Consider the following 21,095-nt stretch of genomic DNA (forward strand, 5'->3'; position numbering starts at 1 on the left):
AGCTCGGCTTTGGAGGCTACCATTGTTTTTTCCTGGGACAGAGCAAAACCAACCCATTTACCTAGAGTCATGAAGAACGATGGAACGATAGCAGAAAGGGCTCTGGATAGGAAGTCGGAGTTCTCAAGCCCGCTCAACTGCTGACCACCTCGTGCATTACTTCCTGTCTCAAGACTCCCTTATGACCTCCTAAAGTACAAGAGGTTTGGAGTCAATGACCAAAAAGATCCCTTATAACTCAGAGGATGTGATAATACGTGATATGGATGGGCTATTTACATTTACTCAATTAGAGGGAATTATGCATTGTTTCAAAAAGACTTTGACCAAAGATTAACAACACAAGAGTTACAATGGAAAATATTAATTTTATTATGAGAAATGCCTTTTAGTAATGCTCATTCAAATATTTCTTTTCTTTCTTTCTTTCTTCTTTTTTTTTTTTTTTAAATCTGTGTCTAGCTGAGGGCTTGGACCTCTTTGAAGGAGACATCCTCCTGCAGGTGAGTACCTGCCAAGGACACGATAACGTTCCTCAGGACTGGCTGGTTTTTATGACTGGGAGGCTCTGCTGTGTCCAGCTCTGGGCTGGGCACTGTGGCAAACACGAAAGAATCTAATCTGTCATCTGTATCCACAAGGGCTTCCACTGTGGTTGATGATGACAAAAACAGATGAGAAATTAGTAAACAGTACAAAGAATCTATAATTATCACATTACTTGTTCACCCAATTTTCATAGTAAGTGAAGAATGAGAGAAGGAAATGCACCAATATGTTTAACGTGGCTATCTCAGTTTTTGGAAATTGCAGATCTTTCAAGTTTTGTTCTTAATAATTTCTCTGAAGTTTCCAAATTGTCTGCAATGAACTTGTGTTGCTTTTATAATCAGAATACAAACACTTTTGCTTGAATTGTATGATAGGTTGTTTGTGGTGTGAAAGTTTAGGGACGGAGGAGGCCAGGGGACCTCGAAGACTGACCTTCCCCGCCATCTTTGCCTTGTTTCCGCAGAAATCCAGAAATGGCCTGAGAGACCCTGACGCCAGGTGGAAGTTCCCCATTCCTTACATTCTGGCTGACAATCTGGGTAATATTAATTGTTTTAATTAGGAATTTGGGGTTTTACTCTTCTATTCCCCTGCCCACTCCTGTTCATCGGCTTCAGACTGGGAGTAACACCAATGCATATGAGGGTTTCCAAGCCCTGATCATTCTTTATCCCATGGGATGAAAGGCATAACATTCTATTGACCCAGTCCTGCTTAACGAGTCTGCAATACAGTGCATCAAATAGTAATTTTAAAAATTACAGAGTATCAAAAAATAATTTTAAAAGTGCAGAACACATTAACATGTTAATAAAACCAAAAGCACCATAAAGAACAAAAATACAATGAAATATAATTTGGCTTCACAACCACAAAAAATGTATACTTTCAATGAGTTTGTTTAGGTGAACCTAGATATATTTTCAGCATACTGATTTCTTCCCCGTTTGTTATGACACACACATTCCACACTTTTGAGAAATAGAGAAGTCTGTATTTCACATGCTCAGAGTCCTTGTTCCTCAGTGTTAATAATTTCAATTCTTTTCTCTCTCAAAATAAAGGATTGGTTAAGTTATAGTTCACTTGTTGTTGGAAATAATACTCGGAGGGAATAAATAAATATTCAAAGCCGCTTGTGGACACTGGCTGACTGCAAGCAGGTGACTGACACCTGAGCAGCCATGATGATGCCATGCCTGAGAGGCCCATCCCACAGGAATGGAGGGAGATCAGAGGAGAAGGGAAGCTGGGACAAGCTTGCTCAATCTTAATGCACCGCTAGTCTCCTCCCACTCTCGGGAGATAGAGCTTATGTTTCAATATTTGCCATCACTGTTATTATGCTGATCCATTTTCTGGAGGAGAGCTAGATAGAAACAAATGCTGTTGTTCTCAGCGATTTTTTTTTGAGATTTGAGGTTTTATCTCCCCCTCCCCCACCCCGTGTTGCCTGCACGCTTGCAAATTCACAGAGCACCCATATTTATTGGACTGTGATTTAAGAAACATCAACTTTGAGAGGGGTGTTTTTCCCCATTACAATTTTTCTTCCTATCCGTCGCACCTGTGCTTTCCCCCCTTCCATCAAGACATAGGCACACTTATTGCATCACCAACATATGCGGGATGCTGGGCCTTCACCTAATATTTGATCTAAGCTTCACCACAGCTCTGTGAGGCGTTAAGTCAGTGCCTCTCAGCCTTTTACATGCATAAGGCTCCCCTGAAGATCTTGTGGAATTGTGCAGTAGATCGGGGGTGGGGTCTCAGATCCTGCACTGTCCCCCAGGTGATGCTGTTGCTTTTGGTCTATTGGTCACAGCTTGAGTAGTAGGTCTCTTTAGCTGTAAGTTGGTGACAGATTCAGAGAGCAAGATGGAAGCCGGGAGGCCTGAAATAAGATAGCAGCAGTAGGGACACCACGGTGGTTCTCAAGTAGCCCCAAAGGAGAATCACCTTTAGTGTTAGGAAAATTTCAGGTGCCTGGACCCATACCATTGCAAAAAGCAAACATCCTAGAGTTTCGTAATTGTATGCAATTCTTTTATTAAAGTTAAATTACACAGAGTAAAATATACAAATCAGTGTAAAAGTCAATGGCTTTCGGTAAATGCATAAACTTATGTAACCCAGTCTCCCATCACTCCAGAAACTTCCCGTGTGCTTGTTTCCAGCCAATCCCTACCCCCCTCTCCAAGACACTACCATTCTAATTATTTTTCCCTATAGATTAGTTTTACCTGAATTATAGATAAATGGAATCATTCGGTATCTTCTCTTTTGTATGTGGCTTCTTTGCTTAACATATTTTCGAAGTTTTTCTATATCATTGAAGACCAGTAGTTAATTCTTTTTTTTTTACTACTCAGTAATATTCCTCAGTGACATGGCAATTGTTTATCCATTTTTCAGTTGATGGACATTGGGTTGTGCCAAGTTTGGGCTATTATGAAGAAAGCTGCTATGATCATTCTTGCACAAGTCTGCATGGATACATTATATATATACACATACATATATATTATATATATACATATATATTTATTTGTCTTGAGAAAATGTCTAGAAATAGAATTGCTTGATCATAGGGCAAATGTATGTTTAACTTTAGTAAAAAAAGACCAAGCAGTTTTCTGAAGTGGCTGTACCATTTTTCATTCTCACTAGCAATGTAGCAATGTCCCATTTGCTCCACATTTTCAGTAACATTGGTGGCGTTAATCTTTTTTAAATGTAGCCATTCCGGTGATTGTAAAATGGAATTTCACTGTGATTTTAATTTGCATTTTCCTAATGACTAACGCTATTTCCCACATTTTCATGTGCTATTGGCCATTTGTGTATGTTCTTTTATGAAATGTTTGTTCAACTCTTATCATGCTTTTTTTTTATCGTACTGTTTGTCTTTTCATTATTTGTAGAGGAACTTCATATATTATGGATGAAGTCTTTTGTCAAAGATAGATAGATAGATGATAGATAGATAGATAGATAGATAGATTGATTGATAGATAGGTATCTTGAATATTTTCTCCCAGTCTGTGACTTTCTTTTTTTGTTTGTCTTGTTTTTTTGTTTTTTAAGCAGTGCGTTAATTTATTAATCTTTTCAAAGAAGTAACTTTTGACTTGTTTATTTTCTTTCTTCTCTGCTTTCTGTTTTGTTGCTTTTTGCTTGTCTTTACTATTTCCTTTCTTCTGGTTAATTCTTTTTTTACATATAGGTGGAAATTTATATCATTGATTTTAAACCTTCATTTTTCCAATAAAATATAATGTTATAATATGGCATCTAAAGCAATAAACTTGATTTGAAGCTCTGCTTTTACTGTTTTTTACAACTTTTGATATGATTGTATCTTTATTAAAGTTCAGATATGTTCTAATTTCTGTTGCAATTTTTTAAAATCCATGGGTCAATTAGAAGTGTTTCTTTAAATTTACAAACGTCTATAGCACTCCTAGATATTCTATTATTGATTTCTAGTTTAATTTTGTTGAAGTCAGGGAGCATATTCTATAAGATTTGGTCTTTTGAAATTTACTGAGACATATTTTGTGGCCTTTTTTGGTGACTGTTCCATGTGCACTGGAAAAGAACTTACATTTGGCTGGTGTGGGATGTGTTATTTTATCAATGTCAAATAGGTCAAGGTGATCATTTGTATTGTTCAAATATTTTTATCTGCAAGGAGTTTTGGACTAATTGTTTCATCTGTTACTGAGAGAGAGGTGTTAAACTCTTTAACTGTGACGTGTGCTTGTTTATTTCTTCTTTTAGCATTTTCGTGAAACGGCTCTTGTGGGCAAGCACATTGCCGTATCATCTTGCTAAATCGACACATTTAGAGAAATTTCTCTTTATGTCTGGTAATCCTCTTTATTTTGAGGTCTACTTTGTCTCAGTTAAATGTAGCTACACCAGGTTTTTAAAACTTCTGTTTTCACTGTGTATCTTTTTTAGGTTTTTACTCCTATCCTTTCAATGTCTTTCTATTTAAAGTGTCTCTTTTAGACGGTATGTATTTGGGTCTTATATTTTATCCAGTCTGTCATCCTCTGAATTTCCATTGGAACATTTGGTCTATTTACATTTTTTTCAGTGGTTTTTCTTTTTTAATTATAATTTTTAATTTTTTTGATTTTTTTTAATTTAAATTCAGTTAGTTAACATATAATGTATTATTTGTTTCAGGGGTACAGGTCTGTGATTCATCAGTCTTATATAATACCCAGTGCTCATTACAAGACATACCCTCCCCAGTGTCTATCACCCGGTTACTCCATCCCCCCACTGCCCTCCAGCAGCCTTCAGTTTGTTTCCTAAGATTAAGAGTCTCTTATGGTTTGTCTCCCTTTCTAGTTTCGTCTTGTTTCATTTTTTTCTCTCTTCCCCTATTTACATTTAATATAATTATCGATATAGTTTGATTTAGAACGATCAGTTATTTGTCTTCTATTTTTTCTTTTCTTTTCCTGCTTTCTTTTGGTTAAGTCCAATAATTTAATATTTCATTTGCTTCTTGTGGTGGCTTTTTAGCTCAATCCCTTTGTATTATTTTGTGATGCTTTGTTGTGGGGATTACGATTTGTAGCCTTAAAATGTGACAGTATGCTTAGACTTAATATTGTGCCATTTTGCATAAAATGTAAGCATTTTACAACAGTATAATTCTATTTATACCCCTTCCTTTTGTGCTATCATTGGCTTATACTTTTCAACTATACACTTTATAAACCTCATAATACAGTGTTATCTTTTTTTTTTTTGCTTTGATCAGTTGTCTTTTAAAGTACTTAAGAAAAGTAGTCTTTATATTTACTTTTATGCTTGCAATTTCTGGTGCTGTTCATTCCTCCTGGAGATCTGAGTTCCTATCTTGTGTCATTTCTCTTCAGCCTAAAGAACTTCCTTTAACAATTTTTTTTTTAAGTAGGCTCCATAACCAGCATGGAGCCCAACATGGGGCTTGAACTCACAGCCCTGAGATCAAGACCTGAGCTAGATCAAGAGTTGGGTGCTTAACCGACTGAGCCACCCAGGTGCCCCTGTCCTTTAGCATTTCTTGTAGAGCAAAACTGCTGGTGATAAAGTCTCTTCTTTCTCCAAAATAACCTCTTCATTGCCTTCATTTTGAAGGCATATTTTTACTGGAAATAGAATTTAAGTTAACAGGTTTTTTTTTTTTTCCTTCTTTAAAGTTGTAATGATTGTTTTTTCTTTTCCACGTTTTATTATGAAAAATTTTAAATAGACAAAAAGCTAAAAGAATTGTACAGTGAACACTAGTATACTCATCACCTACGTTATACCAACAACATTCTGCTACATTTGCTTTATCTTATCGACCCACCCTGTTCATCCTTCTATCCTTCTTTCAATACATTCTATTTCTGATACATTTCAAAGTAGATTGCATGGACCAGTACGCTTTGCCCCAAACACTGCAGCTTGTGCGTCTTTAAGTAAAGTTTAAGGTTTCTTTATGGTTCTTTTTTATGTAAAATGTACATAGAGTAAAATGCATGGAGTCTTAAGTGTACAGGTCAATGAGTTTTAAAATATTTATACACCTTGTGATTTATACGTTACACTTATACAATGTAAAAATATTCATTTTTTTACATTTACATTTTTTACATTTTACATTTTAAAAAAGAATTACAGTTTTTACATTTACATTTACATTCAACTCCTATGAAAACATGGAGCACTTTCATCATCCCAGAAAGTTCTCTCCTGTTCTTTCCCAGTTACTCTCACCCTTCCAGAAATAAATTTTTTGTTGTTGTTTTAATCCTAGATGAGTTTTGCCTGTTCTAGGATTTCACACAAGTGGAATCATATTTTATGGTTTTGTTGATTACTCCGTAAAACGTTTCTGAGGTTCACCAATGTTGTGGCGTGCATCAATGATTTGTTCCTTCTTACGATTGAGCGGCATTCCATTGCATGAATACAGTATATCACAGCTCGTTCAGCCGATCTCCTGGTGACAGACACCTGGGTTGATTCTACGCTTGAGTTATCGTGAATAAAGCTACTATGATCGTTCTTGTACATGCCTGTTTTGAATATATGTTTTTATAATGTCTCTGGTGTAAACATCCGAAATGAAATTGCTGGGTTAGATATAGACGTAGGTTTAGAGTTGGATTTCTTTCAAAGTGCTTGTACCATTTTACAATCTTCCATGAACAATGAGTGAAAGTTCCTTTACTCTACATCCTTGCCAAAATTCGTTGTTGTTATTCCTTTTAATTTTAGCCGTACTGGTGGACATATAGTGTTATTTAATTGTGGTCTTAGTTTATTATTGTTTTACTTTCTGTTTTGTTTACTTATTGGTCATTTGTATGTCTTCTTTTGTGGAATATCTGTTTAAATAGTTTGCCCACTTAAAAAAATTAGTTATTCGTCTCTTCTCCTTTGAGTTGTAGGAATTCTTTATATATTTTAGATACAAGTCTTTTGTCAGATATGATTTTGCAAACATTTTGCCCCAGTTACATTGTCTCTGGTCTTTTTTCTTGCACTTTTGTGACAACCAATCCATCTTGGGTACAAATATTCATATTATAGATGCCACTAAGAGTACGTAAAATTTCATAAAAATCTAAGTAGGCTTAATGCATACGCTTGTTATCTGTGTTGTTTCCACAAGTAATTGACTGATGATTCCATTGATTATTTATTTAATGAACTTAATATAATTTTATGACTTCTGAACTGTGGAATCTCCAACCTGGTAATTTATTAAATGAAATGAGGGCCAGGAAAACATTAAGTAAGTACTTGGTAAACTGCCAAGAATTATAAACTCTTTGAAAGAATGCACAAAATCAAATGTACAAGAAATACAATTTCACTTTATATAACCTAGCTTAATTTTTAGCTTAGAGCTCTACCTTCCGTGAGTTGATGGGAGGAAAACACACACACACACACACACACACACAAAGTAAAATATAATCTCTGTTCCTCTGGAGTATCTTTCCTCCCACCGCATGCTTGTCTCATGCGATGACAGGGTGTGTGCATGTTAGGTGAAAGAAAAGGCATTTGATCTTTGGTCCCTGGTCCTAACCTACAGGCGAGCATCTACTGTTCTGGCCTCTTTGGGCCCATTAGACTTCTGCGGCTTTGAGTCCAAGTTTGAGTTGTAAAAATCTTTTCGAAGGCTGTTTCAATGCTACCTGTGTAGTCTTGCCATCTCCCCAGGGTCTTGCAGGGAAGCCGGGTAACATACCATCCATGCTCCTTATGCTTTCAAAACCCATACAGCTCTCTAAACTCTGCTCTCTTCCTCCAGCAAGAGGGGGTATCTTTTTAGACTGGTGTAAAGTCTTCTCCCTGCTTCTCTCCAGGTGCTTTACTCACACAGGAGACAGAAATGGCTTGCAGTCCCTACTGTCTTCTGCTCTGCAACGTGACTCTGCTGAGACAGCGCGCTCCGGATCTCCGCTTGAATGGGGGAGGGGGAGAGAGGAAACGAGGAAGTTAGTTTATCATTTTGTTCAGCTGTGCCTACATGAGCGTGTTCTTATTTTGTAGGTATGTTTACGTTATGTGTTTAAAGTTCGCACTTCATGTTTATATACACGACCAGTAGGACTCTGGTTCCTACCAAAAAATATGTCACGGACCTCTGTGGATTTCATGTGGTGGCAAGATCGTCTCTAAACTATGTTATGTCTATTATCTAAGATCTAAGAAATGCTCATTGATGTTTTCACTGATTTCTGCAGCGCTGAATGCCAAAGGAGCCATTCTTTATGCCTTTGAAATGTTCCGCCTCAAGTCCTGTGTGGATTTCAAGCCCTATGAAGGAGAAAGCTCATATATCATATTTCAGAAGTTTGACGGGTAAGGATGAAATTTTACAGAGTGTGTAATCACGCACCCTTTTGTTTACAAAAGGGATACATGTCTTTCGAAAGAAGAAGCTGGAGAGAAACTAAAAGCGAAATCAAATCTTTCCTTGTGAGTTTTTAAATTCCGTAAGATTTTTAATGGTCTAGATGGAGAATGAGTTGTTTAGATAACTCTGGGCCTAGGGAGATTTATTTCAATTCTTTTCCTGGGTTTAGGTCATGTTTTAAATTATAGTACTTTTTTTTTTAAGTCAGGTCTATTAAAGTATAAATTATAAACCTTTTTTTATGGTCCTGGTTTTAATTACGGTGCTCTGTTGGCTGGACCTCTTTGAAAAGTTCTAGAGGTCGTTTGTAGTTATTTATTTCCTGGGAGAAATAAAGGATATATCAAGAAAGAAGTGGTTTTTTTCCCATGGTACTTATGGCAACCAACCTGGGCCAGATGAGCGTGGAAGTGAAGCCACCATCCACCGTGACTGCACGTGTGCTCTTAAAATTGATGAATTTCATAGTATGTAAATTACACTTTAAAATGTTATTAGAAGATAATTAAGACCTGCCTTTGAGTAGAAATCAAAGCCATTAGCATTTGTAGGCATATGATATTAGCAATCTCCGGGAAAACAATGGCAGGTAAGACAATGTGATTGTCATCAAAGAACTTGGAATCCATCGGTCACATTTAAAAGTATGGGCAAATCTCGGATTCTGTGGAGCACTGGTTAAAGTAGAGACGCTCTCCTACAACGTAAAGCAGATAAGGAAACAATTTGTGGAAAGCTTCAAATTTGCTTAATAGAGGTAGAAAGTTGGATTTATGAAGAAAGACAAAAAAATAGTTGGGAAATAAAGAGGCAAGAGGCTACACCATGAGGAATTTGGAGAACCTGCCAGCAGTTCCTGAGTCTACTGTTTTCTGTGGGAAGTTATGGGTCCTTCTTGCCTGGAGCTTTTCCAAAATGGTAGGCGGCCAGCTCTGTGCTTCCGTAATGCTGCACACCGGCTGACAGCCCAAGGAATGGACTTGCTTCTTTAATGAGGTTCTTTTTCATGATCATAAAACTTACACCTGCTCATTATAGGAAATTTGGAAATTCATTTCAGTATAAAGCAGAAAATGTAAATCAACCATAGCCACCACCCAGAGACAACTTAATATTCTGGTACAAAATCAATAGTGTTATTCTCTGGAATGCCCTCTGGGTTTGTGAAGGTGAGAAAGAATGCCCAATTTTTACATCCTTCTACTTGGTGCATTATTAGGATTGATTGGCCTCTGAGTATATTATTACTTCCATAATGGACCACCCCTTTGAAAGCCGGCTTATTATTCCCTCCAGGAAACGTTGCTCATTTAACCAGTCCCCTATTTTGAACTATTAGCTTATGAGAATGCTATTGATAATTTCTTTTTTTAATCAAACCTAACTTCCTTCAGATTTGTGTTCTGGAACCCCATGAATTACAGCCACTTGAGAGTTCTTCAGGAGAAAACTTCCTTCTCTTCTTTAAAGGTGCTGGTCTGAGGTTGGCGATCAACACGTGGGACAGAACCTTTCCATTGGCCAGGGGTGTGATTATAAGGCCATCATTGAGCATGAGATCCTCCATGCTTTGGGATTTTACCATGAGCAGTCAAGAACTGACCGAGATGACTATGTGAACATCTGGTGGGATGAAATTCTTCCAGGTGTGTAGAAACCCAAGGTACTCGGGTGGGATTTGCTATTATCTTTATCACTTGCTGGGACCAACCCTGGGATGTCTGGGCCACATCTGTGTGTGGATAGAAGCTTCAGCTGGGACTACCGAATAGGAAAAGGGTACAATTTGTTGGCCTTTCCTGTGGGCTCTGCTCATCTGAGCATAACAGACCCCAGATAAGGGCCTTAGGGAACGGTACATGTTGGCTAACTCAGTATTAACTGAAAGTTAATCAGAAGCTTTGCTTTGTTTCAGTGTGTTTGTTGAAAATCTATCTAAAAAGCTATCTATTTTCCATCTGCCTTCGGCTCAGGGCGTGATCCCGGCGTTATGGGATCGAGCCCCACATCAGGTTCCTCCGCTATGAGCCTGCTTCTTCTTCTCCCACTCCCCTGCTTGTGTTCCCTCTCTCGCTGGCTGTCTCTATCTCTGTCAAATAAATAAAAAGCTATCTATTTTCCTGCCGTAGTCACCTGACATTCTCTGAGGATGTCATAGTCATTTTTCTGGGTGTGAGATCACATGTAGGACTAGGACTCTGCATGAAGCTTAGTTGAGCGTACGATGATCCTAATATGGACACAAGAACCTTTGTGGTGCTTTACCAAATCAGTGATGGGTGTTTAAAAACAAACTAAAACCACAACAAAAATGAATTCTTTCATCTGAAATTGTTGCCCCAATTGTGTTAATTCTGGTTGATAGTCTGAGTTCTAGTTAATTGAAATTTACTGGCCTTTCTTCCTCCTGTCTTCCTCCTTCCTCCTTTCCAAGTACCTCTCTCCTTCTGCCTTCAGCCACGTTATGCAAAGGATAACGTGGTCTTATTTTACTTATTGTTATGCAGGTGTGTTATTCTAACAATTTCTTATGTTCTTTAGTTTCTTTAGACTTCCTTGGACACCACCTTTCCTAATTGTTGGAGACAACTAAGTAGAGTGCTTTGAGTATACTAAAACACTTCTTTTTGAAAGATTTTATTTATTTGAAAGAGAGAGAGAGAGAGCACAAGCAGGGGGAGGGGCAGAGGGAGAAGCAAGTTCCCCACTGAGCAGGGAGCCCAACGCCTTGGGAGACCAACCCTGAGACCATGACCTGAGCTGAAGGCAGACACTTAACTGACTGAGCCACCCAGGCGCCCCCATCCTTTTATTTATTTATTTTTAAAGATTTTATTATTTGAGAGAGAGAGAGTAAAACACTTTTATTGAACAGTTTCCTAATGTGCTAGAAAAAAAGTCAATACTGCATTTCTGAGAACACCTAGTTTTTAATTAGGAATTAGTTCAGGAAGTAGAAAATCATTCTTTTTGGCAGCAAGAGATTAATAAAACCTTAATATATTAAAATGCCTTATCTATTGCTATATGTGGCTTTCACAAAGTAAATAATTGCCTTGTAATTATCTGTTCTATTTAGATGCCAATTTCATATATGCCTTCAAACATGGCAGAGCATCTATAATAATTTCACTTTTAGGGACTTGTAAGATCTTGTCATACTTTAAAATTAAATACAAGTCTCCAAAGGACTTCTGCCAGAATTAGCTCATTTTGAAGTAAGGTGAATCAATGGTTCTCCCATGAGGTAGGGTTAGGGATGGGTGATCCTATCAAAATTACCTAAGGGGTTTCTCGATCTGGATCCCTCCCACTACCTCATATTCTGTCTATGAATGTGAGATAGTGGGAAAGGAAGAAAACTGTGTAGTTTGTAAAAACCTAATATGACCAGGATTGTATCCCCACACACACTTCCACCCAACCTACCACCCAACCGCTGAACTAGAGGTCAAGTAATATTCTTCTTTGCCTCCCAGTCCAATCTCGTAAAGTACTAGCGAGTATTCACCCAGATATGAAATAGCAGATTAAATTTAATGTATTTGTCTCCTGGATATAATTGTGTTATAACTGGGTCCATGTAGAAGGGGAAGGATAGTGGGGTCATTGGTCAAAGGACCTAATCTCCACTTGAATGACTCAGGGCACCATTAGACTTTGTCTGTATTCGCCTAGAGACTTGGATTTCTTACCTTCCTGGACATAAACTAGGTTCTGCTGAGCATTAAATAAGGATGTAGAGAATCTTCACATTTTTAAGTCTTGAAGAACACAATGATTAAGTGCTTTTAAAATGATTTTCAGCCAAATGACGTTCCCTTTCTCAGAGGGAGCCAACCCATTTGCCCAGGTAATTTTCAGACTTGCTCAGTTCTTGGTTGAGCCTGAGTTATTCCACACACGTTGCTTATCTCCTACTGTATTTCTCATCAGGTATAATTTCATGTATCTAAATTGCCTGTTATCTCGGGAGAACTGTTCTCAAATGAGATGTCCAGTCAATAAGAGGGTAAGCCAGGGCGGGATTATTGCTCAGGGTAATTTCCAACTTTTATTGCATCTTGTCTTCAGTTGATGACAACCTTACCCTTCCACCTGGGATGATACAGCACTGACAACCTCGTTCTCTCCGCAAATACATCTCCATCTCTTAAGCGAGAATTGTGTTTTCTGGATCTGTTCTCTTCGACCAAGGAAAGACCTCAATTTCTGGGGTCTAGCAGGAGTCTGCAGACAGCAGCCTGTGGGCCATACTCACTTGCTTTTGTAAATAGAGTTTCGTGGGAACACAGCCATGCCCGTTTATTTACATATTTTCTATGGCTGCTTTTGTGCTACGGCGACAGAGTGGAGTAGTGGGACAGAGACCACACGACTTGCAAAGTCAAAAATATTTTCTATCTGACTCCTTACACAAAAGATTTGCCAACTGGCCTCTGGTTTACAATATCACTTCCTCTTCAAGGCTCTCAGCTTCGAGAGTTCCCTGAAGGCAGGACCTTGCCTGTCCTATTCTCTGCCTGGAGCCACCACCACCGAGCACAGCTCCCAGTAGGTAGACAGTAGGCACAGCAAAAATGTGTTGCATAAAATTTTTTAAAATTTGTATTTGGTAAAGCCTACTGATAAAAATATTTGAATAATAAAGAATAAAATGACCTATTCTAACCTGATGATTTTAGTGAAAGTTAGGGAAAACCTATGCAGTGAATTTGAATGTGTTGTTCTTAAGATTTCACCAGGAGTCACCAGGAGAGCCCAGACCAAGCCCCCAGTCCTCGCACTGGCTGGATATTCTTTATAGTTCTATCCCTTAGGGAAGGACAACCTAGGACCAAATGCTCTAGAAGGAGTTACTTCTCTCTTCCTTGTTTGGGTCACTTATTACAGTCCTGCACCACCTTTGAAAATGCTTTGATCCCTTTCAGTTTCAGTCTCCAGAAAATCCCATGATTTGGGAAGATGAAACACTGGTATTCTCATTTTATAGTCGAAGTTTTGATCAACGGAGTTCGTTGGCTTTTCCAAAAGCATTTAGAGACTCCCTCCAGCACCTGCTGGCCCACGTTATGAGGCTCATCTTCAACCCTAAATGCACCTGCGTTGGTGTCTCTGCAAGGTGGTGACATGTTCTTCTCTCTAATTGTTAAAAACAACTGGACGGGAAGCTAGAAAAGGAGAAGAAGATGAAGATGGGAAGCCATGATGGGGGAGTCATGAGCATTCTCATTCAGTTTTCCTGTCACAGCCTAAGAAGGAAATAAAAAATCCGTGAACTTCTTATTATTGCAACTGGAACAGTAAATTTCTGATGGCTAATGGATTAAAAGAATATCTGCTTGGTTTCTCATTTCAGCATTCCACATTGCGGCATATATTATCTTGTGCTAATCTCATAAAAATATTTTCCTTTTCTATTTTGAAAGGAAAGTTGATTTTCTTCTTCCTATTTTAATTTTCTCTTCATGAGGCTATTTCTGGAAAAAGATGTGAGCCTTGATTGACAGGATGTCCCTTTCCTGACAGCTGCTTACCTTTCCTTATGCCCCTGGGATTTCCTTTTCCTAACCCATGAAAGAGCTGGCTGGTGGATGAGGTACTCGCCTATTAACAGGACGTATTGATCCTATTTTCCTGAATTCAAAAATTCCTTCCCTGCCATTTGGAATACCTACCTCCACTTTGATATTTTATCTTCTCCTTAAACCCTTATACATACACACACATTTGTTTGTTTATTCATTTATTTGTAAAATGAATCTTTGATTGAAATATATACATATATTTAATAATTTGTATGTAAAATTTATCTTTTAATTACAGCATGTCTTTTTATATTTATTTTTAAGTGTATTTTTAATTTTTATAAGTGTATATAGTATTATATAATTTATTAACATCATTATATTGTTACTATTAATTAATAATATGTGTTAATTTTATGTACATCATGCTAATTATAAAACATGCTCAATATGTATATATATTTAAAAAAACCATTCATCCTTTTTATTTTTTATTTATTTTTTTGTTACTGGGTCTCTGCTTAACTATCTAGGCAAAGGAGGCAGGACAGACAAAATAATATAACTGAACGAACCTGTGGATTCTCTCTCTGATAGGTTACGAGCACAACTTTAACACCTATGATGACACCTTCATCACAGACCTCAACACGCCCTATGACTATGAGTCTTTGATGCACTATGAGCCTTTCTCATTTAATAAGAATGACAGTGCTCCTACCATCACGGCCAAGATCCCGGAGTTTAACACCATCATCGGGCAGCGTCTGGATTTCAGTGCCACTGATCTGGAGAGGCTGAACCGAATGTACAACTGCAGTGAGTACCGCTGGGTCTGAGAAATAAGTAAACAAACCTTAACAGAGTTTCCCCCAGCCTTTCAGTTTCCTGTACATTTCCCTTCACTATTCCTTCCGGTTCTAGTTAAGGAAACTGGACAAACTGCATAACCTTAGTTTATCTCTAGAGTAGAAAAAAGTGTAACACCCACCTCGTTACAGGATGGTTATGAAAATTAACTATGTGGTTGTGTTTTAGCAAGTAAAAGTATCGGACAGATGATGTAAGAGCTGTAATTGTCCAACTTCTTCAGCTTCAGGCTGGGAGATGGGCTTGAAAGTATCTTTTATTCTGCAATGTTCTTTACCCAGGTTAGTTGTTCTAGGGTCATCTAGTGCTCCGAGATGGGATGTTTTCTTTTTTTTTTTTTTTTAAGATTTTTTATTTATTTGACAGAGATAGAGACAGCCAACGAGAGAGGGAACACAAGCAGGGGGAGTGGGAGAGGAAGCAGGCTCATAGCGGAGGAGCCTGATGTGGGGCTTGATCCCACAACGCCAGGATCACGCCCTGAGCCAAAGGCAGACGCTTAACCGCTGTGCCACGCAGGCACCCCAAGAGATGGGATGTTTTCTAAAATGACCCTATTAGTCTTCAGGGACACACTTCGGAATTCCGTTCAATATGTGCGCACAGAAGACCCACTAACTACAAAGATCTACTAGGTACCGCCTTCTTGGTCTAAAGGAGTCCTTGGCTGACATTTACAGCAAAGCATGACGACAGGCCTTCTTCTCATTTGACTCTGTGAGGTGGGTAGGGCCGCATCAGTGCTGGCTGTTCTAAGGTGTAACAGGTGACGACAGGATTTGCATTTGACAAAAATCAAGAACACGTGCTGTATCTAAACAATGAGGTCTTTTTAGCTTAGGACATTGGGTACGTGAAATAAGATGACTTAAACTTTTAACCAGGGGACAAAAATATCATTTGCAGCCACAACTCACACGCTTTTGGACCACTGTGCTTTTGAGAAGACAAACATCTGTGGGATGATTCAGGGTACCAGAGATGATGCCGACTGGGTCCATGAGGACAGCACTCAGTCTGGACAAGTGGATCACACCCTGGTGGGACGATGCACGGGTGAGTGAAAGCAGAAAGTCACCACACTGAGCTGGTTCACCGGGTCCAATGAGGAAATGGCAGCCTGCAGGTTTTGCCTCAGTTGCAATGTTAGTTATCAAACTTGGAAATCCACACAGGGAAAAAGAACATTTCTCATATCTTAATTATTAACTCTATAATAAAGTATGCAGGTTCCGGGTATGCCAAAGAAAGATGCATTTAAGGGATGACAAAACTAATACAGACATATGGTTGATAAGACATGATTTTGTAAATAAAGGTCACGACACTAGAGCAGTGCCCTCCAATAGAACTATAATGCAAGCCACATACATAATGTGAAATTTTCTAGGAGCCACATAAAAAAGAAACAAGAGACATTCTTTTTAATGATGATTTTATTTAACCTGATATAATCAAAATATTAGCATTTGACATATAATCGATAGTAAAGTTATTAATGAGCTACTCCATACGTTTTGCACTGGGTATTTGAAATCTGGTATGTACTTTACCCTTATGACACATCTCAGTTTGGACTGGCCACCATTCAAGTGCTCAGTAGCCACGTACGCTGGGCGCCATATTGAACGGCATGGCCTCAGATAGTTCTTACGCGCGGTTTGCATACTGAAAAAGCCATACAATCAGACCGACGTGGAGTGGAAAACTGGCTCCACCACTTGCTAATTCTAACCACAGAGAGTTGTTTTTGTTGGTGTCATTTTTGAAGTCTTTGCGTTCGTAAGCCTCTCTGAGCGTTCCAGGATATTGTATACTTACCAGTGAGGATGGAAGGAGCTAATGCATAGAGGGCTTCCCACTACAGACCAGAAGCTCCCCCCCCATTTTTCCCCCATCTTCCCTTTCTGTTCAGAGGTTCCACTTATTTTTTTATTTCTGTTTTAGCATCCTTTTATGTTGTGCCCTTCTCAGAAATAATCTTGGCCCTATAGATTATAATCAGTTTCTAAAGACTAGACTGTTACAAAGTCCCTCAGTCCCTGCCTATGGGAGTTGGTTGGATTTCCCTCACAGAAGGGACCCAGCTTGTCACCCAGATTCCAGGCCACTGGGGTCAGAGGTGACAAATAATTGCAGCTCTTCTCCGACCTTGGCCAAGGGTGAAAGTCTCTGTCACCCATTGTATTATCAAACACATAATCTCAAGCATGCAAAGAGTGATCTAAGTCCCAAGTTCCCTCTGAATTTCTGTCATAGTATCTCATCCAATCTCTCCTCTGGGCTTGCTGGGCTACTATCCCATTTCCAGCTGAACAGAAGAGTGACGTCACATGAGGGAAACATGTTAGAACAGCGTTCCAGCACCTTAATAGGAAAGGAAAGGACCACACACCAGAAGAAATATCTAGAAAAGTTTTGCCAGGTTAACTTGAGCAGCCATTGTGCTTCTTCCACAGGAGTCAGTTAATGGTGGTGTGTTCCCTCCTCTAGAGGGCACCAGTGGTGTTAGGTAGTTGTGTAGACTCAATGAGCTCAAAGGATCCCTTGGGATAGAAGCCACCTCCCATTTGAAACCAGGAGAGATGAATGGATGCCTTCGATATAGTGGCAGCACCTGGGCAAGAATTCAGGTCTCTGGACTCCCAAGCCTGGGTTATTAGACTTCCCTTTCCTACCCCTGAGCACACGGGGGTGGAATTCCTCAGCAAGGACCATCTGGAGAACTTCTTAGCCCTGTGAGCTCTTGTTTTATTGAACCCAAGCACTCAGTAATTCACAATGCCGAGAGCTCAGGCTAGTAAGTTCAAGTACTGAGAATAACATGCAAGAACATATAACTTTTCCTGATATAATATTAAAGCCATTAGATATTTTTAAGGCTTTGTGGAATGCCTATTCAAACACTGATGCTTGCTGCCATCATGGGAGGTAAACGCCCCGCATATGACGCAGGATGAAGCGGAGAGCCATATTGCCAACGTGCCTAGAACCACACTAGATGCTCCCTTCGTCTTTACTTTGTGAGCTATTTTGAGTGGATACTTTGGTAAGAAGCTGAGCTCTGGGGTACAGTTTAAAGGACTTCTTTACATGCGAGAATTATTCTTTGTGCTTCACTGTGGTGTGCCGATTTTCCAAATGACATATTCCTTTAGCTGCCTGCTAATTTGGGGGGAGAGAGTTCCGAGATATAGGAGTTGAGCAAACCTCAGCTTGGTTACAAACCTAGACACTTTTCACCCTCCTTTTCAGTGTCTTTTTATTTTTTTTATTTTTTATTTTTTTAAAGATTTTATTTATTTATTTGACAGAGAGAGAGACAGCCAGTGAGAGGGGAGACACAAGCAGGGGGAGTGGGAGAGGAAGAAGCAGGCTCATAGCGGAGGAGCCTGATGTGGGGCTCGATCCCATAACGCCGGGATCACGCCCTGAGCCGAAGGCAGCCGCTCAACCGCTGTGCCACCCAGGCGCCCCTTCAGTGTCTTTTTAAAGCTTTCTTTACATTCAGGAGAAATCCTCAACTAGTTCCTTAATATGCCTTGAATGCCCCTTCTTATGACACAGTAAAGATGACTCTTGGGTACTGATAATACACCCAGTTATAGGCTAGAAACAGGTGAGACCAAACCTTTATCATTGTGCAAATTTAAATTCCAATTCCTAAATGCTGGAATCCCGTAGTCTGCTTTACAACCAGGGGATCAGCTTTTTCCTTAGAATGGATCTCTAAACAAGAAAGCCAATGAGAAAAATAGTATTCATCTCAAAGACACTAAATTCCAACAAACGCTGCTTGAAGCCTGTGTGTCCTCACATCAGAGGAATACGTCTCACGAGCTTGGGGACAGAGGCCACGGAGAGCTGGGGCTTTCGCCAAGGAGTCTGTCCATGGAGGCAGAAAGAAGACACACCACCCTCTTTTCATTTTCCCCGGGAGAGTTCTGGATTTTGTTGCCCGGGTAATGGCTGCTGCTCACTGCTTCACTTGGTGGGAGCACAGGGCTCCCTGCGTGTGGGCCGCTGGAGACGGGTCATTGGGCTGCTCTCCCCGCAGGTGCCGGCTACTTCATGCACTTCAGCACCAGCTCGGGGGTGGCAGAGGAGGCAGCCCTGCTGGAGTCTCGGATTCTCTACCCAAAGAGGAAGCAGCAGTGCCTGCAGTTTTTCTATAAAATGACAGGAAGCCCTTCAGATCGACTCGTCATCTGGGTCAAGAGAGATGACAGCACGGGCAACGTTCGCAAGCTGGTCAAGCTGCAGACCTTCCAAGGTACCTGGAGACACTCGTGCAGGAGCTGATTTGGCTTAAATCTGGGATCCCGCTCCTTCTTCTCCTTCCCCCCCCTTTTTTTTGTTCCCTTCCTCTCCTCTCTTTGTTCCTTTTTCTCTTCTTCCTCCTCTTTTTCCTCTTCTTCCTCCCTTTTCCTCCACCCCACTCCTCCTCCTGTAAGAGCCCAGCATAACATCTGGTACATTTTAAGCCCTCCATGAATATTTGAAGCCCTCAGAAGTCAGAAACCACATCGAGAATTTAGGTGAGGCTGAAATATACTTTCGTAAGAGGCCAATCAGAGCATAGAAATCCGAATTTCACTACAGCTCTGGAGACAGCCAGGGCAGAGAAAATGAGTGATCTGGGGTAGAGCTGGAAATAAAGGGAAGCGGGAGCTGACGCTGCTAGGGAGGATAGTTCAGTAGTTGACAGGTGCTTCTGCACCTGTTTCAAAAACTGAATGAATACCGTGTTTAATACTGAACTAACGTGAAGCCCGCTTGTGAAGTTGGAGGGAAATAGGACGTGTGCATGTATTAACTTCATTATCAGCATTTCCATATTCCTAAGGATAATTTTATGTGTTTCTGTAAGAGGGTCAGCACGAAAACCTTAAAATACGAAGGGAGGTAGCGGGATTTGAGGGTAATCTGGGTGTAAATGGAGATCCAGGTTTATAAAGCTAAGTTTTTACCATCTTTTGTGGTGGTGGTGGTTCATTCACAACCAAAAAAGGAAAGACAACATTCCTTTTTCTATTCAACAAAGAATTTCCCAGTTAAAATGAGTCTCGATAGAGGAAGAATCATAAGAGTACTTCTAGAAGAAGCTGCTGTTCTGGAAGTGTGGAAACTTCCTTAGAGCTGGCCCCTTAAAACAGGGGCCTGAATCACCTCTACCCACGCCCTCTGCGGGCGACCTGGGAATGCTACAGATAATGGTTTCGGGGGGTTCACTTTTCTGGCTGAAATATACAGAGCATCTTTATCAAATGGAGGGATGACAGCTAGGTGCCCCCAAAGAGTTGGGAATTCGCTATGTTACCACGGATCGTACACATTTAATGAGAAAACGAATTAGAGTCTCAGTAATATTGATGGGCTCTATTACGGCTCACTTCTATATAAAGCTGAAAATGTCATCCTCGTAAGCATAGAATCAACCAAACCACCTGCTCAAACTTAACTTACTTCCTTATGCTGCTGTGCTTTGAGCTCCATGGAATTCAAAGTGTGTCTCTGTTCACAATTTCCTGGAAGTGCCAAAAGAATGGATTTTTAAAGTAGCTCATTCTGATACTGACTTGTCATTGAAACTTTTCTAAAATATTAGTTGAATATCATTTAATGGTTGCGTGGTATTCAACTTAAGAGAGTTAGAACTTTTTTTAAATTTTAAATACATGAAATTTTACTTATTTATATTTTTCCAGGTTTTTATTTTATTTATTTATTTTTTAATTTCAATTTCGTAGTTACCATGCAGTGCAAAATTGGTTTCTGGAGTAGAATTCAGTGATTCTTCACTGATACACAACACCCAGCGCTCATCACAACAAGGGTCCTCCTTAGTGCCCATCACCCATCTGGCCCATCCCCCGCCCACCTCCCTCTGTCAACCCTCAGTTTGTTCTCTATTATTAAGAGTTGTTTATGGCTCGTTTTGCATACCTCTTCACTTTGGCAAGATGTCTCTTTTAACCAAAATACTTACCTACCAAATATGTCTTCCTCTCTCCGTATATATACATATGGATATGTAAATATAGATAGATAAACAAAATCTATGCAATCTTAACTGCAAAATACTCGCACACAGATCTGTGTATGTCCACGCACGTTTCTGCTTCTACTGAAGCTAGGATCCCCTTAGAGATGACAAATCAGAACAAACAAGGATGAGATTGGTGTCTCCAACAATCTTAGGACTATTTATTGTCTGCCTG

The 21,095-nt window shown here is 39.6% G+C and overlaps 1 protein-coding gene across 1 annotated transcript in view; it reads left to right on the forward strand.

The window, feature by feature from the left end:
- Positions 1 to 397: 397 nt before the first annotated feature.
- Positions 398 to 21,095, forward strand: part of MEP1A (meprin A subunit alpha) — a 28,815-nt gene continuing 8,117 nt past the window's right edge. The window contains exons 1-6 of the mRNA XM_040643563.1: positions 398 to 1,091; positions 8,304 to 8,421; positions 9,947 to 10,122; positions 14,602 to 14,823; positions 15,781 to 15,930; positions 18,932 to 19,147. Coding sequence (XP_040499497.1) covers positions 920 to 1,091; positions 8,304 to 8,421; positions 9,947 to 10,122; positions 14,602 to 14,823; positions 15,781 to 15,930; positions 18,932 to 19,147 — 1,054 coding nt within the window. The 5' untranslated portion in view covers positions 398 to 919. The remainder of the gene's footprint in view (positions 1,092 to 8,303; positions 8,422 to 9,946; positions 10,123 to 14,601; positions 14,824 to 15,780; positions 15,931 to 18,931; positions 19,148 to 21,095) is intronic.

The sequence above is a fragment of the Ursus maritimus genome, unplaced genomic scaffold (assembly GCF_017311325.1).
Source record: "Ursus maritimus isolate PB19 unplaced genomic scaffold, ASM1731132v1 scaffold_29, whole genome shotgun sequence".
Taxonomy (NCBI): domain Eukaryota; kingdom Metazoa; phylum Chordata; class Mammalia; order Carnivora; family Ursidae; genus Ursus; species Ursus maritimus.